The sequence below is a fragment of the Sus scrofa genome, chromosome 9 (genome assembly GCF_054392235.1).
Source record: "Sus scrofa isolate SSC_HxYL_T2T_F1_AM1 chromosome 9, Sscrofa_HxYL_maternal_Yorkshire_Landrace_v2.0, whole genome shotgun sequence".
In the NCBI taxonomy this organism is placed as follows: Eukaryota; Metazoa; Chordata; class Mammalia; order Artiodactyla; family Suidae; genus Sus; species Sus scrofa.
In genome coordinates this window covers 140758519-140784196 of record NC_139391.1, presented here as the reverse complement: position 1 = coordinate 140784196, position 25678 = coordinate 140758519, and the positions used below count along the sequence as shown (strand labels likewise).

The 25678-nt window shown below is 52.8% G+C and overlaps 1 protein-coding gene and 1 long non-coding RNA gene across 5 annotated transcripts in view; one reads left to right on the top strand and one right to left on the bottom strand.

Moving 5' to 3' along the window:
• VWC2 (von Willebrand factor C domain containing 2) overlaps positions 1-17398 on the bottom strand; it is a 101282-nt gene extending 83884 nt beyond the window's left edge. The window contains exons 1-2 of one of the 4 annotated variants that reach the window (XR_014816883.1): positions 15847-16088; positions 14873-15671 (exon numbers count right to left, since the gene is read on the bottom strand). Coding sequence is in view for 3 of the 4 variants with exons in the window: in XM_021063907.2 (XP_020919566.1) it covers positions 14873-15568 (696 nt within the window). In the remaining variant the exon portion in view is untranslated. Of the gene's footprint in view, positions 1-14872; positions 15672-15846; positions 16089-16391; positions 16505-16925 lie in introns of those variants that run through there. The other 3 variants (XM_021063907.2, XM_084978553.1, XM_084978552.1) reach the window with 3 other exon arrangements.
• Positions 17399-17511: 113 nt separating this feature from the next.
• LOC110255548 (uncharacterized) overlaps positions 17512-25678 on the top strand; it is a 266752-nt gene continuing 258585 nt past the window's right edge. Inside the window, exon 1 of the long non-coding RNA XR_014816887.1 lies at positions 17512-17820. This is a non-coding gene — a long non-coding RNA (uncharacterized LOC110255548). The remainder of the gene's footprint in view (positions 17821-25678) is intronic.

Sequence of the window (25678 nt, the reverse complement as noted above, 5' to 3'; positions counted from 1 at the left end):
CTTAGCCAGTCGACAAACTTTAAATCTTCCCAGGAGGGGATGTAAGATGCAGATGGATGCACCCACCCTGCAGGTTGGGGATTATGTTCCTGTGGGTCCCGGGGCAGCGGACAGGAAGAGGCCCCCCAGGCCCACCATCAAGCCCTCCATCTCCTTCGTCCGCTGAGCCGACCCCCAGGCTCACTGCTTCTCTTTTCACAGGGAGATACAGAGACATGTCACTCACCCCTGTGCTTGGTCTGCCTGGGGAGCTGAGACATGAGCATGTGAGAGAGAGAAACAGAAGGGCCGGAAATGGCAGGTGTCAAGGGAGAGGTGTGCATGGTACCACTATTTTTTTGGCCAACACCAGCACATGCGGAAGTTCCCGGGCCAGGGATCGAACCCACGGTGCAACTGTAACCAGAACCGTAGCAGTGACCACGCCAGATACTTAACCGGCTGAGACACCAGGGCACTCCCCCTATTACCACTTTTAATGTTGGGAGAGACAAGAGCGGAATATGGTGACAGAGCTGCGGAGGAAGGCGCGGCTGGGGAGGGGGGCCATCGGGGTGGGGGGCCAAGACCCCTCTCTGGGGAGATGAGACATCGCAAAGGGGTGAGAACAAATGTTTGCCACCATCAGCAGCCGCGGGGACTGCGGAACTCAAAGAATTGTTCCAAAGCTAAGGAACAAGATTTGCGTTCTGTTTACACATTCGGACCCTGTTGTGCAATTATTCTGATAACCTTTAATTAAGAACCAAGTTGCCAGAGGCAGGAGCTCAACTTGCCCTGCACCAAAAGCCGTCTTTGCTTGGCCCCGATGACAGAGCCTCCCAAAGCCACTGTCACAATTTTGTCACCAGATGGCGAAAGCGTCCTTTCCAGCTGCTGCGTGTCTTCCCCTAAGTGCCCCTGTCATACTTGTTAGCATGATGCACTTAAGGGAAATGACAAAGTCCCCTTCTAGTCAAACCACTAGGTCTCATCAGCTTCTAATAACCCAGGGAAGCTGTGCTATTTTGGAGCTGGGGTAAACAGAGGGGCAGCGTGCTTCAACTCTGCTTTGTCAGGGGGTGAGCACACGCCCACGAGTCTGGCCAAGTGCCAAGACACCTACACGGCAAGTCAGGTCTGCTCAGAACACTGGGCCACTCACGTGCCATCTTCAGGAGGATGTCCTGAGCCACCCTGCCTGCTCTGACCAGCCTCCCAACTCCCCGCAGGAAGCCTGGAAGGTGCTCAGCAGATCAGAGTCACCTGGAACTAAATCTGTCCCCAATCTTGCTCCAGGTTCCTTACCTGAAACTGTCTTAAACTAGGGCGAGGCATCTCTGAGCTCAGTCTTCACCCTGGGAAGCAGAGGGGTCCTGCCTGGACACAGAGCATCCATCCCGCCCCCCTCCTGCACCAGTTTGCACCCTCCAGGCTCCGGATGCTGCCTGAGCGCCCCACATCCATCAGGACCAGCATGGAGGGCTCCCGCCCACACACCCTGCTCCTCCATCCTCTCTCTGATGTGACATGAACTTGATGCACGTCCACCTTCCAGCCTCCCATACAAGTCGCCGGCGCTGTAGCAAGTGCAAGCTGCTACTTCCTGTGCCTTCAGAAAAGATTTTTGCTTTGTTTTGTCCTTTTTGTCTTTCCACTCTCTGTCACAGAATGAATTTGCACACAAAGGGACTTAATTAAGAACTGTCCCCAGAAGCTGTCAGCTTCCAGTCTCAGGAAGAAAGTAACTCCATCTGCCACACACACACACAGACTCACACACAGACACACACACAGAGACTCACACAGACTCACAAGACACACACAGACACACACACAGAGTAGGTGAACAACACAATGGTCTGAAAACCCTTCGAGGCACTGCTTTCTTCTCAGGCACCAGCGTGAGGACTCCTTCACAGCTTCGCTTGAGGCAGGACACTGTCTTTCAAATGCTCCTGTGAATACCTCTCTCGGATTAAGGGAGTTGGAGCAGGAGCTCACCAGGGGAGAAGTGCCGACAGGGCTTACACGGTGTAGTTCACCCCGTGCCAAACAGTCAAGCAGCTGTAGGATGAGAATGAAGAAGCCTGCCTCTTCTCGGCCGAAGACCGAGCAGGACCTGGCGAATGCTCAGGAAGGGCACCGACCTGACAGATCACGCAGTCAGACCAGATGCAGAAAAACCCTGCTGGCTTTTGGCCTCCTACTACGAGCAGAATGTTTGTGTCCCCCTTAAAATCCATACAGCGGAACACAAACCCCCGACGGGATGGTATTTGGAGGTGAAGCCTCTGGAAGGTGGTACGGGATAGAGGGGGCCTCATGGGGAGGGCCTTTATAAGGAGGGGAAGGGAGCCCCCTCTCCGCTGTGTGAGAACCTGGTGAGAAGGCGGCCGTGCACAAGCCAGAAAGAGGGGCCTCAGCAGGAGCCCGTGCAGGCACCCTGACCTGGGCCTCCAGCTCCCAGAACTAGAGGAGGTAAAGGCCTGCCTTGCAGCCCCCACTCTGATGCTCTCTGTTCTGGAAGCCCACACTAAGGCACCAGCTGTGTGCCCATTTCTGCAGTGGAGGCAGATGTGTCCCCACGGTGGGCCAGCGCCTGACATCCAGCCTCTGGCCTGCCACCCACAGAGCCATACAGAGAGGAGGTGGGGCCAGAGAGGCGCTGAGGGACCCCAGGGCCACATGCAGCCAGACTCAGAGCTCCATCCTGGACGCTGGGCACAAACAGAGTGGGTGGGGCTCCTCCCATTTAGGGCATGGGTGATGGAGAGATTTTGATGGAGTTACTTTAACAGATACTTTGCTCATTCAGATTTTTTTTTCCCTTTTTAGGGGTGCACCTGCTGCCCATGGAAGTTACTGGGCCAGTGGTCAGATCACAGCTGCAGCTGCTGGCCTACATCACAGCCATGGCAACACCAGATCCAAGCCACATTGAGACCTACATGGCAGCTTGCAGCAACGCCGGATCCTTAACCCACCGAGCAAGGCCAGGGATCGAACCCCCATCCTCATGGGTACTAGTTAGGTTCTTAATCCGTGGAGCCACAACGGGAACTCCTCATTCACAGATTTCTAAATTAAGATCTTATCAGAAGAGACATGAGGCCAGCTGGGCATGACCCCCGAGGACGGGGGCAGAGGAGGGAGAAGGGCCCTGTGAACACTTCTGTAAAAGCCAAACGCCTCTTAAAAATGGGACGTACTAAAACCCTTGTTTTAGAATCAGTGTTATAGGATTAAAGATAAATAATCCTTAGCAGAAAGAAATGGCACTTGGTTTTCATTCATTATGTAAACGACTGAAAAATGCGTTCCAAGAATAGGCTTTTAAAAGATGGGTGTGAAATCCGTTCTCTCCGAGATTCCAAACTCAAAGACTTTCAGGGGCTTGTCACGTCAGAAACCGAGGCAGTGCACTAGGTTTGGCCACAGGGACGATGGGGACAGACACTTAATGCCTCGCAACCAACGTGTGTATCTCTTCCGAACCCACAGACACAGAGACACACACAGACACCCCACCCCCAGAAGAAAACCAAGCCATGCTGCTCCCTTTTGTTCGTCTGCGACAGTGGGAACACCGCTTACACCCTGAGCGGGGAGCAATGAGCAGGTGCCCCGAGGAGGGTGTTAGTTTCTGCTGCCCTGAGCTGACCAGGCTCCAGGAACCAGGCTCACAAGCCCCGATGGAAAAGTGGTCACGTGGACACCGTCTGGGTGCCACCTGAGGTCAGAGTCTGGCTGCCATCAACGTGCCTCAGCTGCCCATCACCCGGAAGGTACTGGACCACAGGCCAAGCCCAGCGCGCGGGCATCCTGGGCTCACACCTGCCCTGCATGTCTCCTTGAAGCTAAGCCTCTTCCAAAGCATCCCGAAAGGCCAAACGGCCACGGCCAGGTCTCCAGTTAATGAGGTCCATGTCCATGGGGTTTTCAGAAACTGCAGGGTGCAGGCACAAGAAAGGGATCCAGCTTTGAGCTCAGACCTGTCCCTGCGAGCGAACCGTTAAACTGTGTCAGTCCCCTCTTGCTGTCACCCCGGAGCATGAGGAGCTTATTTCCTTGGCTCCCTGGAGGGCACTTGAAGCCAGAGGGCGATGCGGCTACTGGCAGAAGGTGACCTGAGCTGAGAGGCTGACATCAGAGCACAGTTTATCCCTCGGGCCACCCACGTCCCCTGGGAGCAGCCTTGTCAGAATTCTTTCTTCTCCTCCCTCCCTGTCCCTGACATTTCTGCTATGTGTGACAGGGCGACACTGCAGGCTGCTTGAGGCAGAGGTGCTCAGGGTAGCTCTGCTCCACGTGGGGGATGGGGGGGACCACCAGCATCCTGTTCACCTGAGGATTCCTTGTGCTGAAGTCCCAGGGGACAAAGATGGCACTGTGACAGCCTGTCCAGTGGACTGAGGGCCCTGTGTCCCCAGAACAGACCTGCCAACCATGCAAGAGTGTGACCAAGAACAGTGCTATAGCTCCTGATACCGTCACAGGAATTAATCGCTATGAGCCCTGGCCTGCTCGAAACTAATTTCGTCTTTTATTTGTTTCAAGGCTTCTAAAAAATATTTGAAGATACTTTTTCAAAAACACACAGGAGGAGTTCCTGCTGCGGCACCGCGGGGTAAGGATCTGACTGCAGTAGCTCGGGTTGCTGTGGAGGCACGGTTTTGATCCCCTGCCTGGTACAGTGGATTGAAGGATCTGGTGTTGCTGCAGCTGCAGCTCGGATTCAATCCTCGGCCTGGGAATTTCCATATGCCATGAGTGTGGTAATACAAATAAAATAAAACTAAAATAAAACAAAACACGACACCTGAAATTTAAAAGTAAAATGTGAGAAATTGTTTCAAACATTGGACAGGAAGACGTACCCTGTTGCAGCTCGCCAACCTATGCCGAAGGCAAGACATGTGATAGAAGATCAGTCCATCCGGTTGAGCTGCTAGTACTATTTATTCGCAAGCTGCCTGGGGACCAAATGCCAAGAGCCATGCAAGAGGGCATCTCATTTAGAAGTGATTGAATTTTCTTACAGGACGCATGGAGCAATCTTCTATGGCCAAGGGGAGCTTGGTGTCATCTGTGACCTGCAGCCCTGGGCAGCAAAAGGGGCCTTTGAAAACGTTCACCTGTTTCATGGTTTGGCCTAAAACTGCCCTCACCCTGCCCCCTCGCCCCCACCACAATCATTTTTTCCCAAAGAACCTTCCCAAGTTGAATTTCATGGCATCTCCTGTTTGTTTAAGGATAAAGTTCACAACTTAAAATTGAGTGCAAGACACACCAAACCCCGCAGCGTGAAGAAATAGTACCTCCGTCTCCAGATAAGCCATCTGCATCCTGGAGGCCCCCTTAGGTGGAGTCCCAGTCAGGGCTCTCGAGCCCTGCCCTCCTGACGCCGGCGGCTGGGCTGTTCTGGACTCAGTAGGATTCCAGCAGCCTGTGTAACATCCCCCCTGCCCACCCCCAGTGATGACGACCGCAAAACACTCATGGCCAAAAGTCCCCAGTCAGCACGAGGTGGCCCCCAGTTGAGAACTGCCCGTCTGCAGTGCCTCTGCCTCTGGATCCGGGTCCTTCTTCTTTGATGTTCAACCTTTAGATTACACTTTCAAGGTCTTTAAGTTTTTAGGGCTTCACCTGAGGCACATGGAAGTTCCCAGGCTAGGGGTAGAATCAGAGCTGCAGCCACCAGCCTACAGCTGAGCCGCAGCAACGCCAGATCCGAGCCGCATCTGTGACCTACACCACAGCTCATGGCAACGCCGGATCCTTAGCCCACTGAGCGAACAAGGCCAGGGATGGAAGCTGCGTCCTCATGGATACGAGTCAGATTTGTTTCCTCTGAGCCACGACGGGAGCTCCTTTACGTAACGATTTTTTTGGTGGTACATGATTTTTGTTTGAAAATATTTTTGTTCAGGCTCATTCCTAAAAGACAGTTTTGCTGGATACAGAAATCGAATTAACACCTATTTTGTTCTTTAAAGATGTTCTTCGAAGGCTGTGGGTTTTCTACTCTTGACAAGATGTTAGTGTCCAGTTACTATCATTTTGTAGGTAAAGTCTTTCCTCTGTGGTCCCCTTAAAATATCTCCTTTCTCTTTGGCGTTCTACAGTCCCACTAGGTATGTTATATATTTATATTTATCTGTCTATCTGCCTGTATATATACATATATGTACATTTATTATGCATTATTAGAATATATGCCAATTTATTATTTATTATATTTGATAAATATAATATATGCTATAGATCACACATATTTTATTTATTTATTTATCTCTCTATTTATTTATTACTATCTTTTGTTTGGTCTTTTTAGGGCCTCACCCATGGCATGTGGAGGTGTCCAGGCTAGGGGTTGAATCAGAGCTATAGCTGCTGGTCTGCACCACAGCAATGCCAAATTTGAGCCGCATCTGCAACCTACACCACAGCTCATGGCTACGCTGGATCCTTAACCCCCTGAGCGAGGCCAGGGATCAAACCGGCAACCTCGTGGTTCCTAGTCGGATTCGTTTCCACTGCATCACGACGGGAACTCCTCTATCTATCTATTTATTTATCTTTCTTTAGATTCACTGGGATCCCTGAAGCAGTAAATAGAGGTCTTTCGATGAGAAAGTCCGACTCCATCTCTTCATTTGCTCACGCTCTCCTCTGCCGCTTTCGAAGTTCTCACTGGCTCTGTGTTAGACCTTCTCTGTCCTCCGTGCATCAGAACCCCTTCATACCTTCCATCCGTGCACCTGTGCTGTACTCTGGGCAGCCTCTCCAGACCCACCCCCTGCTTCACTAAATCATCTCATCTTCCGCACTGACCGCACTCCAACCCTCCTGTGGGGTGGTATGTGCCATTACCATATCCCCCATTTATAAAGGTTCTAGATGATTCCTTTTTGAAGCAGAGGGGTATTGTGGATTGGCTTATGTTGTTTACCTATGCATTCTACTGCAGCATTTATTTCTTTGCACATAAAAATATTCTCTTTCTATTCCAACATCTGGATCTGATCTGGTGGCTTCTGTCTCTGGTGACTCTTGTCTATCCTGCCCTTTCTTCTCTTGGGTAATTGTTATTTTGACATCACATACCCTGGAACCTTATCTGTGGGGATCTTTTGCAGCCAGAGTGTGTGTGCCTCTGTGGGACACCTGTGGGCCCTGCCATCCTGAGACCCCTTCAAATACAAATGTGCCACTTGGATTTTCCGGACCCCTCAGGGAAGCATATGCATATGGGCTCTCAGGGAAGCACGCATATGGGCTCTCAGGGAAGCATATGCATATGGGCTCTCAGGGAAGCATATGCATATGGGCTCTCAGGGAAGCACGCATATGGGCTCTCAGGGAAGCATATGCATATGGGCTCTCGGCAGGCACCCTGGAGAATATGGGGTGTGAATGTGCTTGAATACCAAGCTTGAATATGAGGCCACGTGCCCTGGAGAGAGGCGCCTCCAGCCCTGCCCTGGGCGGAGGCCGACCTGCAGGACAGGCTCTTCCGGGGGGCCTGGCTTTATGAGACATGTGACCAGCTGACTCTCTCCGTGGGAGTCTGACGTGACTGGTGCCCCAGCCTGGCCTCGAGTACCAAGGGTCCAGGGCCTGGCAGCCGTGGATGCCTTCAGCTGGCCGCCTCTGAGAGGCTGACTCTCCTCTCTGATGCCCACATCCGTCTCCGGGGATTAATTTCTCTCCCTTTTTGGGCCATGCCAGATGTAATCTTAAGATGTCTCTCGTCACACGACATCCAGGATTTCCTGACTTTGGTAAACAGTGTGTACCCAGGCGATGAGTCTTCCACATTCACAGGCAAAAGTGGTTCTGCCGTAAGAGGGCTAGGCGGAGCCACGCCGTATCTTAATTTTTCCATCGCTCTGGTTTCCCAGGGGCCTAGGGCTTCCCAGAGAAATCGCAGGGCCACGGCAGATGCCTGATGTCATCGCTTTCTGCGGATTCGAAAGGCACTCTATGTCCTGGCCGCCCCCCAGTGCCCGACAGAAATAGAATGAGAAGTGAAATCCAGCTGGCAGGATCTCAGCCTTGGAACAGATAAGGCGCAAGAAGGCTTTCCGGCTCTGTGGTCAGGACTGAGCCATGAAGGATGGCTCCAGGGGACGGAGATGTGAGCAGAAAAACCAGATCCTTTAGGCAAACTCACAACTGCTCGAGCTGAAACAGGCTCTGGGCTTTTCCCTAGAAATACGCCCCAGGATTCTTCTGTCCTTGAAAACAAACCATCAACAGCACTGGGGTCCAGATGAGGGACCTCCGTCTGCTGGCCCTTCGGGGTCCCTGGTGACCGTCCTCTTAACACATCCCACCCACTAGGGTCCCTGCCCCTTTCCTGGAGGGACCGAAGGTTTGTCACCATATCTCCAGGATCTGGCCCAAGGCCTGCAGATGTTTATTCAAAAAAAGCCTTTTTGAATAAATCGATGCAAGCATGAGTTTTCTGTTGGGACTTATGAGATTTGCAGATAGCAGGGGATAAGGAGGCATTTATGGGGACACAGAGCCCCAGGGGTGAGGCCCTCCACTGGGCAGAACCTCCCGAGACCCCCACTCAGCACAGCACACCTCAGGGCCCACGCGAGCAAGCGATTTTTCCCCTGCAATGTGGATATAGAACTTCGTTGGTCCCAATAGATCGTTGCCAAAAAAGGGCCTGATGTTTGCAGGACCATGTGGTCCAGTCCCAAACTTCCAAAAGACATTTGGTTCACCCCAAAAGGTCCTTGAAATCTGGTTCCATCCAAAGAGTCCATGCCAAATGATTTTGGACAGAACCAAATATCAAGTTATCCAGGACCTATTTTTAATGAAGTAGAGTTGATTTACAATGTGGTGTTGGTTTTAGGTGGACACCAAAGTGATTTCATCATACACATACAGATCATCTTTTCTTTTTCAGATGCTCTTCCCCTGGAGTCTCCTGTGCTCTACAGTGGGTTCTTGTTGTTCATCTATTTTGTGCACAGTAGTGCTTATCTGTTAATCGCAAACTACTAATTCATCGCTTCCCCAGCATCCTCTTCGGTAACCATGAGCTTGTTTCCTGTGTCTGTGACTCTGTTTCTCTTTGGTACGTAAGTTCATTTGTATCTCTTTTTTTTTTTCAGATTCCACATATAAGTGATATCGTGGGGTATTTGTCTTTGTCTGACGTCAGTTAGTATGAGACTCTCCCATCTATCTTGCTTCAAGGACCTTTTGGTACGGACCAAGCGTCTTATGGAAGTTTTGGTCCAGAGCAAATGGTCCTGCAAATATCAGAGACCTTTTGGCCTGGATGGAATATGTTATGGACCAGGAGTTTATGGAAGTTTTGGCCAGGACCCAGGAGCCTTCAGGAACTTTCCTAGCATTTATCTCCTCATATGTGCAACCAAGTATTGCACAGAGTGTGTAAAGGAGCAGCCATCCAGGCTGCTTTTCTCACACCTGAGTTAGGGGTGCCTCTGAAAGGTCCAGATAAGCCACATGGACTCTCCGTTTTTTTTTTTTTTTTAATTGTTAACTGCTTAAATGGCTTTAGACAGAAAGGCAGAAACTAAGTCCCAAATGTGCCACATCTTACTAGAAACCAAAGCACTGTCACTGGCAGCAGCAGGACGCATATTAAACTGACTTACAGGAAAGACCATCACCTTGACACAACTTCATTCAATCTACACACAAAGGAAAATAATAACGGCATGGTTTGGGGTTAAGCAACATCAGCCAAATGAATATAAATACCCTTAGACTGAAAAATAGGGAGAATTGTGTCCTTGTCTTTCTTGGCACTTTCTCATAATTGCAATAGAGATCTATTTAAATGGAGCCTTTAATTCCAAAATTCATGGAAGATGTGTTTCATTAATAAACTCCTGGAAATGAGATTTTGCAACATGTCAGATGCTGAGGCCAGAGGAGAGGCTTTGGGGTGACTCAACAGTCCCAAATCATTTCACCGGCAACTCACATGTTTAGTTACTTATCACCAGTCCAACAGTCCCCATGCTTTGAAAGACAGCCTAGCAAGCAGCACTGATTAATAATTCATCTCCTCTTTTTCTTCAAAGACTTATACAATTGCCAATCAGCGCTCCAGATATGCCATGATAACCAGCATGGACACACTGAGCTGACAGCAACCCAACCAAAAGCAAAGTGAAATTTTAATTCTCTTGGGTGGCCTTATCTCGGGGAGTCACATCGGTTCCACTAGGTCCTATAAACACAGAGACAAGCTTGCAGACCCCATTTCTATCTTCACAGTTCCCCAGGGATTAGGAGTCCCAGGAAGGGAACAGATTCTTTTGTTGCCCAAAATGGAATAGTTTTTATTATTACTATTATTATTAATGAATTTCAAATTTGACTTGCTGCTGGCCCTTAGGGTAGTTATCGGGGGAAATTTAAAAGTGAGGCCTCATATGTAGGCTACGAGGACCCACTGACACAAGTCACTGAAGAATTCCTCAAGTGGCGCTCAGAATGGAATAGGCACAGAATCACCACGGTCTGGGTGGGTGGCTGAGTTCTGTTTATCAGGCCCTTAGTGCATTTCCCATAATTCTGTGCCTGCTCTATAAATATTGTTTTTGATCAAACCTGCTGATTTACCCTCCCCCGCCACCTGCCTTATACTTTGTTGGACCCAGGTCTGTGAGGTCAGCTCTGGTCCCCGACACCCTACCTTGTAAGCTGCATTGTGCCCCCTCCCAAATTCAGACACTGAAGTCCTAAACCAATGCTTCACACTGCGACTGTTTTTCGGGAAAAGGTCTTTTTAGAAGCAATTCAGGTAAAAAAAGGTCAGGTGAGCTTCTCCTAATCTGATGTAGTGGAGTCCTCAGAAGAAGAGGCGACTGGGACGCACACAGAGGGAAGACTGTGCGAGCCCACGGGGAGAGGACAGAGGTCTACACCGCAAGGAGAGAGGCCTCAGGAGGAGCCAGCCCTGCCCACCCCTGGATCTCTGACTCCAGCCTCCAGACTGCGAAACCCTAAATTTCTATTGTTTAAGCCACTGGGTCTGTGATACTCTGTTGTGCAAATGGACCCCCGGGGAAGCAGAGAGCACAGGACGTGGCCTTCATCTATAAAAATGATAAACCAATACACCGGCTTTTACTCACTCAAAGTTGAAGACCTGCTGCTATAAGCTGAAGAACAGGACACTTGGTATAATCTGAGGGGGCAGTGGTGACCATTCTACTGCTAAGTATGGTTTTATCTGGAGATGCAGATGAAATAACAAACATCTCTGGGGGATGGAGGATATTATTCTAATTATTATTAGCAACCAAACGGTATTTCATGGAAGCAGTGAGGTTCTCTGCTGACATCTGGCTGAGAGCACCCAGGCTGTAGGCAACGGGCGTTTGAAGGGGATAAAGAGCATGGAGAGAAGGGGACAGATGGGTCTGAAGTACAGAGAAAATGGGGCAGAGAGTAAAACTGAGCAGGGCCCCAGGGCCCTTCCAATTATAAGCCTTTCTGTGCCCCCTGTTTCTTGTTTGTGGGGGAAAAAGCTTTCAGCCTCCGAGACCTTCCCAGAGCTCCAAAGGGCAGATTCAAACAGCTACTAATTAGGGGAATGTGGGAATGCAGCAAGAAAAAATAGCTCAGTCCTGGCTCTTCCTGGGGTGAACATACATGTCCGGCGCCAACCTCTGAGCTGCTCTGCAGGAACTAAGGCCCCCACCCCAGCGGAGGATGGTAACTTCAGGCGGAGCCCAGATTCCTGGAGCCCCGCCCTGTGACCTCACCACCAGCCAATCAGAGGAGGGGCCCACACCCCAGTTCACCCCCACCGGATTTTGCCTGTAAAACCTTCTTCCCTGAAACCCATTGGGTCTTTTGAGCTTGAGTCCCCCATTCTTCTTGGAGGGCCTGCAATAAATACACGTTTCTCTGTTCTAATCTCCCAGGGTTGTTTTGTTTGGCCTCCCTGTGCACTGGGCCCACACACTGCAGGCCGGTGGGTACCCAAGGATAGAGAAAAGGGCAAGAGCAGGGAGAAGCGAAGCTGTCCAGGGCCATGCGCTCAACACAGGCGCAAGCAGCATCCTGCTTCTGTCTTCTCACTCCAGACCCACACCAAGCTTCCAGCCTCAGCAGCCACCTCCTCCCTCTCTTGGAAAGCAGGAGACAGACTGCCTAAGCGCCTGGATGCCTCCCAGGGAAAAAGGACTCCCTTTCACCTCCGTTCTGCCAAGACCACTGCTCCAAGCCTGATCTTTATGGTACGAGAGCCTCCACTGAATTTCATTTTCTTCAGAGAAGCTTAAAGCGTTCAGGTGGAACACGCTTCCCTTTTCCGTTTTCCATGTACTTTGGGCCATGCAAACTGTGGGCAAAGACGGAGCTCCTCTGAAGCCCAGGGGACCCAGAGCAGACACGGGACAGTCTTGCCCTGGGGCCCCAGCCTCACAAAACGCTCCCTCACCGCAGCCCACAACCCCCTTGGACCCCAGCTGACCTTACACCCTTCTACACTCATCCTTCCCAACAAAGTACTGCATCCTCTTTTGTAAGTGACAGGAAACTCACACGAAGCCACACTAAATTGTGCAAAGGCCCACAAATGTTTCTGATACTAACAGAAATGAACAAGCATGATATAGACAAGGAAATCATTAGTAGCTGTATCTATTGGAGGAGCGGGGGGTATAATTATAATTAAAATTTTGTGGCAGCTGTGCCACCCTCATGCATGTGTCCATGCCCCTCCTAGCAGCTGGTAAGGACTGGGTGAAAGTTAAGAGAACGGAGTGTCACCTGAAGACGAAGAATGCACTTAATACTCTAAGAAGAGCTTTATTGGCATTCTGATTCTTCCCCAGATTACAATCTCCCCTTCTCTTCTGTGACTCTCATCTCCATCTCCAGAGTGGAGAACACCTTCTAGCTATGGACCAATTTTTGAAAAGAGAGATCCAGTAAGAAACCCCCTTCCCCATAGGCTAGAGGCAGCTTCATGGCATCCAGCCTTTAGTAATGAGTAACTGAAACAGAAGTTTGAATTCTTCCTTCTATCTGGGATGGCTGCCCTGTGATGTGTTCGGGTTTTTGAGATCAAAATGCTAGTAAGCCCTCAGCCTAGCTCACGGGACTCTTAAATGACTATGCAACTACATATAACGCAAACAATAAAATTCTTCATTAAAAACTAACTCCTTGTCTTTGATCTTAAAACGCTTTGATTTTCTTAAGAAATTAAAACTCTGGAGACTCCTTAGGTGCTGTTCCAGGCTGAAATGGAGGAGGGTCCCTCCTCTAGGCTTCACCAGCTCCTACGGCCAGCTTCACTTCTGCCCTTCCGGACTGCACCCCAAACACCTGGACAGGTACTCCAGGAGCATTTTGAGGGCCGGGGCCCTGACTTGCTTCTGTTGTATGGCCAGGGCCTGGTTCCCACGAAGTTCTTATCTGTCGCTCCAAAGAACTGTATTGAACAGGCTTGCTTGGAGACAGACCCCGGGCTACAGATCCAAAGAGCCTTAGGAATGGCTGGCCCTTACTTTACAAATGAGGAAAAAGAAAACTAGAGGGGAGATATGCTTTGTCCCTGTCACGCAGCTGGTTAGTGGCATCACCAGTATGGGAATTCATGTTTCCTGACTAAATCCCAGCAGTCTTTCAACAACACTGGGGCATTTTCTATAGATCTGTCCTTCCTAGGTTGTATTTCTACAAACCTTCGGAATTGACTCCTACAACTCACTACACGCTGTCACATCCTGGGCACATTCTGAATCTGAAGATCTCAGAGGCTATATTCTGGGGACCCTGAGGGATTCTTCCCCACCTGCCTTCCTTGCTCAGCTTTGGGGGCTATAGGTCCAAGGACCCCCTCTTTGGCCCGGGAAACCTCTGGCACACAAGGCAACTGGCCAAGTCCAGGACAGCCCGGGGGAGGGGGGAGCCTACCTTGGGGGCCTGGAATGGCTGAACAGCAGAGCAACTCTCTTCCTGGTTTACTAGTGAAGAAGCAGGCTTTCAGGGGGAGTTCACCCCCCAGCTAGAGCAAATGCTGGGTGGTATCCTGATCTGCACTAGCCCTGGGTGGGGGTGGGCTTTGGGTTCAGTGTAGGGGGTAAAAGCCACATGAATCTGCTTCTTAACAGCTATGTTAGCCCTTCAACACCTTAGTCAAATATTCTGTGTCTCAGTTGTCTCTTTTCCATAAACTGGGAATACCAGGCAATAACCTACTTTTACAGTGTGGTGTGAGGTTTAACTAAGTTAATACGGGTGCAAAAGGCAGGCTGGAGCCTAGTGGACATTCAGGAAATAGCCAGGGCTGCTTATTCACCAAAACCCGTACTCACTAAAACTTCAAACTGGATTTCTCCGTTTTGCCATCTACTCTGTTTTGGCATCCAGTGAGAAAGCATTTTTTTTTTCTTGTAATTTCTGGAACGTTTGCATGATAGCCAACACAGAATCTAGGGAAATGGCTTATTTATGGGAAGAGTCTCTCTTAATGAGCTATTAGCTGAAGAATACATCCCAAATGGCACGGTGAATTACCCTTTGTTTGAAAACAGGTTGCGCATTTCAGCGGTAACACTTTTAAATTACCAGCAGCAAATTGATGTTTAAAGTACAGCCAGTACTTTTGCTCTGGCTGTTGCCTTTAGCGCCCCGGGCTTCCCTCTAAGGAAACCCTTGTACAGCGAAGGAACGTGGATTGGGCACGTGGCTTTAAAGAACTACCTCTGCACCGAAATGGGGGGGAGGGGGTCCTGCCAAGGAGAGGCGAGCACAGCGCCGTCAACCTCTGAGAACCAGAGAGCGCCTCTTTTCCAAACGGGGCGCACAGAGCCTTCCACCCTCTCCTGGGAGCTGCGAAGCCGCCCGGCGGGCGCTCGCTTCTTACCACGAACTCCTCCAGAGTCTGGTAGGTCTTGCCCCGGAACTCGCAGTAGTTCTTCCTCTCCTTGCACTGCGGGCAGCACTGGCTCGTGTCGACGTGGATGCAGCGCGGGTGCAGCCGCGGGCACTCGGGCTGAGCGCACAGCGGCCCCTCCTCGGTGCACAGGCACGGGCAGGCCGAGGGGCCGGGCGCGAACTTCTCTCCGATCGCGTACACGAAGCCGCTCTCGTCGACGCAGCCCTTGCCGCGGTAGTCCGGGTACGCGTACTCCTCCGGCGGCTCCAGCGTGGGCCCCGGGTCCGAGCCCGCGGCGTCCTGGGCGGAGGCGGCCGGGGGCTCTTCGTGGGGGGTGTCCCCTCGAGGCCGCACCTGCAGGTCCCCGGCCTTGGCGCCCCCGCCCTGGGCGGGCCAGGCCTGCTTCTGCCTGCTCCACGCCTCCCGGCTGGTCAGCCCGCGGCCGCCTTTGCCCTTCCAGTCCCGGCCGCCGCCACCCTCGTCCCTCGCAGGGCGCCCGAGCTCGCTCACCCGCCCCGGGCCGTCCCGAGACGCGTGCTCGCGCTTCTCCTGGCCGGGCTGCTCCGGCGCCTGGGCCAGCTTCTCCAGAGGGATGCTCGGGCTGCACAGAGCCACCATCAGGCAGCAGGTGACCAGGAGGGAACTGGACAGCGCGCCAACTGCCATCGCAGTGGAGCTGGGCATCCCCTACCGCGTCCCGGCGGGCGGGCGGGCGGGGAGCGCGGCCGAGGGGCGAGTCGCATTCACAGCCCGGGGGCGCGCCGCCGCCAGCCGGGAGCCGCCGTCCCTGCGGAGAGAACAGCAGCACAGCTGAGCCCCGCGGCCCGCGCGCGCCCGGCCCCCACCCGGCCCCGCGCCGCCCAGCTCGGCTGCTCCCTGGATGAGCGCGCTGGACCACGCGGGCAGGGGCAGCATCGGGGCACGGCCAGGGTTCCTACACGTCCCAGACTGCGGACACGTACATGGAGGCCAAGTCCCAGAAAAACACTGGCCAGCAGTGTTTCTCTCGTGTCGTCTTGATTAGCGGGTGGCGGAGCCTCTGGGATGCAGCGAGCCGGGCCCGCGCCCCCTGCAAGACTGGGATGGAGCCACATAACCCAGGCGGCCGGGCGCCCCTCTCTGCGTCCTGGCCACACTTTCCTAACGCTTATTACTCAGTGGAGAATTCCGCAGTGGAGTGGAGACTGGCGGTCGTGCGGGAAAATAAGAGGGAAACCCTTCCTCGCTGCCTGAGGGTGTTTGGGGAAGAAGGACGGGCGGGGGGGGGGGGGGAAAGCTCTTAGCATCTGGTGATTCATCCTAACAACTTTTTACACAACACCGGTGCAGGGAGCAAACGCCCCTTTCCCCGCCCTGCTCCCCAGGCGGGGTTGCGGGGAAGTTCCCTGACTACCCCCCCCCCCAGCCCACCCTCCCATTCAGGCTGCGTGTCGGGGCTTCGGGAAGCTTTGGCTCCTCCACCCGCCACCGGGGCAGCCGCTCAGCGACTCGCGGCGCTAGCACTGACCTCTGCGTGGGCCGCGGCGCTCGGCCTCCTAAATTCTTTGACTGGGAAGCGGATCGTGGCGGTGGAGCAGAAGGGCCGGCAGCACTAAGGTGTGCGGTGGAGGAGCCCAGGGTTGGAGGGCGCAAGGCAGGGTCTAGTCCCCCTCCCTCTCCCAGGTTCTGAAAGCCTTTCTGGCTCCCAAACTTTCTTCCGCCCAAAGGGGCCGACTGAACCCTAGATGCTGCGGGGTGCTGGCCACCCAGCCCCTCTCCACCTAGCCCTCCGGCTCCCCCCAGTCCCCCGATTCAGCGCCATTCGGGGTGCTTCCTCCCTCTCATCCCCACCCAATTCCAGCAGGCTGGGGTCATTCCTGCCCTCTGCTCACCCCCAGCCCCTGCCCGGTCGACCTCAGCCCAGAGGATCATGCCTAAGTACAAACTTGGGATTTGGGGGGAACCCCTCCGGAGCAGCAGGGAAGCGGAAGGGCGCCCCGGGACGCGAACTCCCAACATGCACCCTTATCCCGGGGGGCGGGCGGGCGCCCAGCCTACATACATGAGCGCAGGGGGCCGGCCTGACGCCGGGCTCGCGGCGGGCGCGGGGGCAGCAGCGGTGGGCGCGGGCCCAGGGCACCGGCGCCCATCCTCCGGCCCGCGGGGGACCCGCGCAGGGCGCACGGAGAGCACAGCCCCACCTGCGCGCTCCGCCCGGCGCGTGCACCCGGCTAGGGCGTCTCCGCGGGCTGGCTCATCGTGCTGCCGCCGGTGGGGAGCCGTGGCCCCAACTCGCGTCAGTGCCCGCGCCGCCCTCCGCCGCTCATCCTCTGGTCTGGTCCCCGCGTCTCCGCAACGAATTGAGCTCTGGGGGCACCCGGACTTGGCCTCGCTTCTCGCCTCCGGCAGGAGCGGGGGACGCCCGCGACCAAGCGGCTGGGATGCTGGGGTATCCGCGGCGCGTCGGAGGCGTAAGAGATGCCCAGAGCGCCGCAGGCGGGCGGGCGAGTGGCACCGAGGCCGGAGTGGGAGTCCGCGCGCCCGCCACCCGCCACCCGCCTCCCGCCTCCCCGCCTCCCCGCCTCCCCGCCTCCCCTGCCGCAGCCGCCTCCCGCCCCGCGCGCTCCCCGCCCCCTCCTCTGCGGCCCGGGGTTCGGGAGGCGTCGCCGCGGCGGCGGGCGCTGCCCACGGTGGGGAGGACCGCCCGCCCGCCAGCTCCCTGCCTGGCCCGAGACCCACCTGTCTGCCTCCCGCGCAGCCGCCTCCCCACCTCCGCCGGCGGCTGCCATTCGCCTGCCTTGTCTCTCCCTCTCCCCTGGACCTTTCATCTGGGCTTTTTCCATTCCGTTCTTCTTCCTTTTAATTCCTTCCTTCCTAATTGGCCCCCTCTGGCTTTCCTCCCTGTGGACAGCTGGGGTCTTGCGACTGTGGAAAAACCTGAAACAAACTGTGCTCAGGTAGGAATTCAGGAATTCGAAGGCAGGCCGCGTTTGCTTAGCAGCCTATGGGGAGGATTTGCTTTGTTTTGTTTTGTTTCCTCCTTACATTTAAGAAACCCAGAGGTATAGGTCTGTAAGAGTAAGAAAGTCCTCGGCAATCCGTGGAGCGGACTTTCTGAACCTCTGCCGATCTGTCTGCCCCATCCCTCTGTCTCCCCTTCCCTGTCCACTCTCTCCTGTCATGAATAGAAAGATTTCAGATGAACTTCACTAGAAGGCTAAATCGTTAGGCAGTGGCCAGTGTGGCTCAGACTTCTTTTTACTTTTTGATAGTGATGCATGGATGTGCTACTTTTTTTTTTTTTTTTTTTTGGATAAAGAAAAAAAGGTAACTTCGAATTAATCCCTAAAATGGAATTTCTATAGGGATGTCCATTCCCAAATTCCTACTGCGTCATCTTAGAATCACTGAAAATGCTCAGATGGGAGTTTCCGTTGTGGCTCAGGGGGTTAAGAAGTGAACTAGTATCCTTGAAAAGGCAGGTTTGATTCCTGGCCTCACTCAATGAATTTAGGATCCAGGGTTGCTGCAATCTGCAGTGTAGGTTGCAGATTGGCTTTGATCTGGCCTGCAGTGGCTATGGTGGCGACAAGTGGCATAGTGAGCCCTCGCCTGGGAACTTCCACTTGCTGTGGGTTTAGCCCTAAAAGGACAGAAAGAAAAAGTTCAGATGTATGAACATACAACATTTTCCCTGCGGAGTCAGGCCCTGGGCTGTGGGTGGGTGCTTTGAGACCACTTTTTCTCCTCCCCTACTTCTTTATAAGAAGTGGACGAGGAATTCCCATCATCCCTCAGTGGTTAGTGAATCCAACTATCATCCATGAGGATGTGGGTTCAATCCCTGGCCTTGCTCAGAGGGTTAAGGGTCCAGCATTGCCACGAGCTGTGTGTGGTGTAGGTTGCAGACTCTGTGTGGCTCTGGAGTAGGTGGCTGGCCATAGCTTGAATTCTACCCCTAGCCTGGGAACCTCCTTATGTCGTGGGTGTGGCTCTAAAGAGACTAAAAAAAAAAAAAAAGTGGACAAACCCCATTTCCATGAACTGCAGAAGACAGGGAGGCCATAGGAATGATCTTGGAGAGACAGCAGTGGGTGATGGCTTGAAGCGAGATTTTTATTCTCTGCTCAGGAATTGAACCTGGGCAGCCTGGATGAAAACTGGGAATCCCAGCCACTAGGTCAGCTACAGGCTAAAGCAGAATTGCCCTGATTCTTGCCCCCATCCCCATTGGAAGCAAGAATGTTTCAAGGAGACAAAGATAGATACAATGTTTAATGCCAGGAACATGATACACTGTGGGGGGGGGCTAGTTTGTTTATCTAATGCAGAAGCAAAGAGGAGTGAGGGTGCAGGCATCCCCCTGAATGAGGAGCGCACCAGAGAGGTGATTCAAACCACTTCCATAGGACAGTTCTCCCAGGTCTTGGCTTTCCTTTGGCCAGTTATCTTGTTTTCTCTTTGACGCCTGACCAGACCCAGGCCCCGCCCTGATCTGCAGGTGCATCTTTTGGCCAAGATGGATTCCCGAGCAAGGCGTGGTGGGAAGGTGATCTAGACTTAGCATGGCCTGGCGCCCCCTCCCTTTCTGACCCAGAGGGTCTTGCTGCACCTGTGGAGTTGGGGTCTCCTTGACCCTGAGGATAGGAAGTATGTGACCTCTTGGTCTTTTGCCCAAGCAGGGCTCAGCCCCTCTTCTCATCTGTCATTACCGTTTATTTCACAAGTTCACAGAAGACACCCACCAGTTATTTGCCTTGTGCCTGTTAGCTCTATGTTGAGGTTCAGATAGGTGGCTGGTTCTACACGTCTATCCTGCAGCCCACTTGTTTCCTCCCTCAGGAAGTATAAAGAAGAGGCTGGTTTTAAGTGTCTATCCTGGAGCCCATCTATCCCCTGCCTCAGGAAGACTGGGCCAGAAGCTGCTTCTCCTTAATTCACCAAAACACACACAAAAATGAAAAACAGAGTTGGGTGAATGGTTTCCATGTCTAGAAAGATTTAAACCCCTCGGCCTTTGCCAGCCCCCTCTTTCTCCCTGTTATCATACAGCAAGAGACTGAGGTCTTGGGATTCAGCAGCCTGGCCACTCAGACTAACTCTTCTCAAGTCTTTCTAGATCACATTTGTTTTTGTTTGGACAACATGGTTTGTCGTATGGTTACATGGGAGGGGCCCCAAATAGGTGTGACTCATAAGAATAAAACTGGACCAGCACATGCAGAAGATTCTACTTCTAGCTGGAAAGTTGTTTGGGGGTCTGATGGAGAGAATCACAAAGTCTCTTCTGATGCCATCGCAATCCTGGGTCCCCTTGAGTCAGAAAGCCTTTGTGGCAGCTCTCAGGGGCAGGGTGGAAAGCTGAGATCATGAGACCTGGAGCTCGCGGAGAAGAGGGAGGGCGGACAGAATGAACTAATTATGCTACCCAAGGTCCAAACCTCTTTATTTGAGCAGCGACACTCGGAGGTGGGGAGATGAGGGGGGGAAGCAATTTTAGGAGGACTTCTGTCCTTTGTGGAGAACGATGCCCGGGCAGCCTTGCTTAGTTGCGACACTGGAGGAACAATCATGGAGTTTGCGAATCCTACTTTATTTTACTTTATTTCATCTACATTCTTCTCAAGCTGCAGAGGAAGCATCAGCAGCAGAATCCCAGGTCAGGGAGTGAAGTGACATGAGTTTTGTCGGGCTCTACCAGGGGACGGTTTTGTGATCTTGGACAGGTGATGTCTCAGGGTCCCTGTTTTCTCATCTTTAAAAGGACTAAGAAGAAAAAAATCTTCAGATGGGTGGGCACCCCAAGGTCCCCTGGGACTGCAGCATGTTCCTGGCCCCTCATCCGGTTTTAACCCATTTTATCCCTCCCATCATTCTTTCTGGGATCCAGATTAAACCCGATAGCAAGAGCCCGGTCTTCTTCAGTGAGTCTGTGCCTGGCCCCTGCCCATCCTGAGCAGCAGTGGAGCAGATGGGGTCCAGGCCAAGTTCAAAGCTGCCTCCACATGGCCTTTCTGTCCCCTTAGGCATAAGGCCTCTCACCTCCCCCCTCGCGGCCACAATTCTGTCTGTTGGAGGCTTCGGAGCAGCGGCTGTGTCTTAGGTGCAGGGAGTTTGCACCCATCTCTGAAACAGCGGCTTATTAAACAAGGGCAGGCCTCTAGGGGGTTGCTCTCCCTGTGCTCCCCATCCAGGACCTATGAGGGCCAAGTAGGGAAGGAGGGAGGAGGAGGAACCCCGGGAGGAGGGCCGGGAGGAAAAGCTGAGAGAAAGGCCGGGAGGAAAAGCTGAGAGGCACTCAGGCCTCATGCCTCCCACCGTCCTGGGCCCCTTCGCCACCATCTCTGTCATCTCATCCAACACCCCTGGTCTTGGGGACGTGGTATTTCCCTTCCCTCAGGGCAGGAGCTAGCATGGCACAGAAACCTCAGCCTCTCCCTGTGAGTGGCTTGCAGCACCTGACACGGGTTCCCTGCAGCCTCCCGATCCAGCCTGCCCCACGTGACTTCTCAGCCTGGGCATCCTCTCCTGAGAGCACCCTCAGGCAGCGGGGATGGCACGAACGAGCGTGGGCAGTGTGTTCTGAACACGTCCTCGTGTTCACGTGTTTAGGCCAGGACCACCTACACGAGGGGCCAAGGCCCCGTATGGCCATGAAATCTGATCCAGTCCCTTTTGGCTTCTTCAACTTTGAACAGCGGAGGGAAGGTCTCTCCTTGGGGGGAAAAAGACCAGGTGCCCTGGGATGGGAGCACATCAGCGGACAGAGTGGGAAATGAAGGGACATGGGGGACACCTGGGGGTAACCCTAGGCCTATGCGCTTTCTGGACAAGTCGCAAGCTGCCTGGGGATGCTGGGCGAGCATCTCCGGGGTGCCCGTGGACAGAGATGACGTTGGGCTGGCAGAGCTGCCAGCCTTTAAGGGGAGGAGACTCAGCGTAGCTTCTGCAGGAAGGGGAGCCTTCCAGGAGCTCCTGTTCCAGGTAAGGTCCGGGCAGCCCCAGGAGTTTTTGCAGAAAATACAGTGGTTCTGGCTGCCTCCTGCCGGTCACTGAGTGCCTGGGCCCGAAGCATGAGGGTTGCTTGTATTTAGTTCACACCTTTGCAAAATCTGAATAACTTAATTCTGGACGTGGGCCGGGGAAAGGGAGCGCTGTACAATCTTCATCTTTTAGTTAGAGGGAATAAACACCACTTGCACCTGAAGTCGCAGTCAGTGCGATTGTTGTGCTTTTTTTAGGCAGAAGGCTGACCACAAACTCAATTTAATGAGCAGAGAAACCACCTTGGGCACTCAGGGGGCTTTTCATGAATGTGCACAGAGCAAACCTGGCTGTTAAGAATTAAAGTTCAGCTCTGGATCTGGCTGCCGGTTGGCAGAGGCCACAGCTCCCTTCTCGCTCAGCCTTTGATCCATGGCAGGGGCTAAGAGTTACTGCTCCCAGGCCAGCCAGCTGTGCAGGTGCCAGATTCCACCGCACCTCAGAGACCCATCCCTCCTACTGTTCTGCCTAAAGTCAGCAGTATCTGTTCAGAGAATCGAATGGATGACTCATGGATATTCTTCTGAAATCAGTGGCAAACCCGTGTTTCTTGAAAGAAGCTGTCCAGGGATCTGTTTCGAATATACTGTAAAGTCACTCATGGCATTCGCGTCGAGGCCGCGCACACATACGGGCCAGTGCAAAGGTTTCAAAACCAATCCTAATGGGACCGGTCAGTTTGGATGTCCCAAAGGAGGCTGCTTGGCAGCTGCTGGGCACCAGGTCAACTCCAGGCAGGGTTTGCCTTGTAGTTGACAAAAAGATCCAGGAGTTCCCACTGTGGCTCAGTGGTTATTGAATCCGACTAGGAACCATGAGGTTGCGGGTTCGGTCCCTGGCCTTGCTGAATGGGTTAAAGAGCCAGTGTTGCCGTGAGCTGTGGTGTAGGTTGCAGAGGGGCCTCAGATCCTGTGTTGCTGTGGCTCTGGTGTAGGCCGGCGGCTACAGCTCCAATTCAACCCCTAGCCTGCGAACCTCCATGTGCCATGGGAGCAGCCCTAGAAATGGCAAAAAGACAAAAAAAAAAAAAAAAAAAAGACCTGGAGTCCACCCCAAGGAACATCCAAGATGGGACATCTTTTCTCCTGACTATGTCCCTGTTCCCCGGTCTTCCCAGGGGTCAGGCACCAGACTAGGCCACAGCACAGCCAGAGACCTAGCTTTGTTTATCCTCTGCTTCCAGGTCCCCCAAAGTGGGACATAGCATAGCGCAGCCTGGCAGAAAGCAGTGTCAGGAGTGGAGGGTGTTTCCTGGAGGATTCATAACACGAGTGGGTGTAGATGTGTCTCTGGTGGGGAGTCAGGTAACGTGTCTCCCTGGAATGGCATCTCGCTGGGGCCCTAAGCCGATTGGCTTCCAGATCCTTCCATGGTATGCCCAGGGTACTGCGAAATTCTCTGGGGGAATCTCAACGCTCTCTGGATGTCACCAGCTACTGCAGTGATGGTGGCACTAGAGGAGGGGGGCCACAAGACATTCATCCTGGAGGTGGTTGGCCAGGGACACTGCTTGGGCTCAGACATGGGGCTTCTGACGTGAGCATCTGATTCACAGATGTCATGGGCCCACAGTCATAAGGAGGTTCTTCCGTGTCTCAAACTACTTCCCCATAGACTCCAAACATGGGACCATCCTGAGGTCCAGGACTTCATAAATCTGAGATAAGAAAGTGGTCAGTGGTTGGCACTTAAACCAGGAGGAATCAAGGACCAGGAGAAAGCATGGGCAGCATGTGATGGGCAGGACATGGAAGTGAGACAGCCCCAGGCCCATCCACCCTTTCTGCTGCCCACAGAAACTTCCGAGGGAGCCAATTCTGCTGGTTCTCCAGGCAGTTGGTGGTGTGGGCCTGCAAACCAGAGCAAGGCTGACACCACCCAACTGCCCACCGAGCCACCAGCTTTTTGCTTTCAGATCTCCTCTCCTGAGCATCTGTAAGACGGTGCACATATCCTTGTTTAATTCTCTCTCCGGTGTTCCTGGAGCTTGACAGCGGAAGCGGTTCTTCATCACGTCCTCGTGGAGTCAGTCTTCGTACGTAATCCTCAGCCTCCGTAGTATATGCTTTGCATCAAGTTAATTCCGTTGGCCCATCATCCTGGCGACCCTCATGCTACCTGCCAGCAAATTCACTCACCATCTGGCCTTCGTGTCACCTGGAGATGTGATGACCACAGCTTCAAGCTTCTGTCACCAAGAAGAGGACTTCCGCTGGCTTGCTTCCAGGAGGAAACCAGTGGACTCATTAGTACTTTTGGAATAAAATTTTTCAAACAATTCCAAAGCCGCCTTCTATCCTTGCATTCAAATCATGCTTCTCCCTTGTGGCCCAAGGGTACTGTTATCATGCCTCACATTGTGGTGTTTACTTATTTATACTCACACGGATTGCATGAGAGAATGCTTGCAGTTAAAGAGAGAAAGATCTCTAGGTGGTTATAAATGTTTGCCACCCAATATCTACACTCTGTCTTCTGGTAGCAAACATTAACTTGTTTTCCTCTAGAGAACCAAGCCCTACTGCATTCTTAACCCCCAGCTCCTTGGGCAGGGCTGTCCGCCAGGGCCAAGGGACCAGGGTTGGCCAGCATCTCCGTGCCTCGCCCATGATGGACGGTTTAGGGATGTCCATGTGGTCCTGCTGGACAAGGGGAGTCAGGCCTATGGCTGCTGCTTGAATCATCTGAGAATAAAAGTGGTTTTTTTTTCCTCTCTGTCCCTGAACTTGAGTCTTACAACAACTAAGGCTGGACTTGCCAGGAGCATCACTGATTGTAGATTCTACCCGAGAAGGAGACAGCACAGAAGAAAACCCAAGCAAGAAAAGACAAATTCAGTCCTGAAAAAGTGAGATCCTCAAAGACGACTCTGACCCGTGTCTTCAGTGACCAAAGCCACAGCCTAGCTTCTTTGCCCCATTCACCTTGAACTGGAGCTTTCTATCACCTGCAGATCGAAAGCTCTGGCAAGTAGAATGGTTCACGGATGGAATTCAGTGAAATCATGAGTCACATAGCTGCCCCGGTATATCTGCACACACCCAAATCCCACCATGACAGACTGTCAATGGTTTTAGGCCTTTCGTCAGTATTCTCAAAAGTGCCCTCTCACTTGGAAATGAAGCCACTGCGTTTTCTAAACAAGAATTCTTTTCATGCCATCCCAGCAAATGGGCCTCTGTGTGCTCAGAGGCAGAGCTGTGTCTGAATTGTGCAAAGACCGCCAGCACTCCTGCATTTCTTCCCTGGCAGGCCAGCATCCAATCAAGATTTCTGGGTCCCTTCCAATTATAACGGCATTTAGGAATACTCAATCTCCCAGCCTTGAATAATGTGTTGATCCCTTTAAAAGGAGAAGTGTTCTCCCAGACCTTCAATTCTTTGGTTGTAATTGCACCGACATATACGCACATATGAACTACTATACACTCTTAGGCCTTTAGCTTTTAAGCAACTGTCAGGGTAAATTTGCAGATCCGATATAAAATACACTGAAACCAATGGCACAGAAAGGAACCCTGTTGGTTTAAGGAGACAGAAGAGAAGCAAAACACCCCTGAGGATCTGTTCTCAGCATGTGGGGGCCGTGTCCTCACGCAGGCTCCTCTGAGCTCAGCATGGGGAGAAGATTTGTGCCTGGATGGGGGACGGGTCTGGGTCCTTCAGAATGTTCTCTCTTCAAACTACTTCCGTGCTTAATTAATCTGGCTTCCCATAAAGTCCCTGGCCTCTCGTTATCACGACTGCATTTATTTATGAAGCGTCACTGCT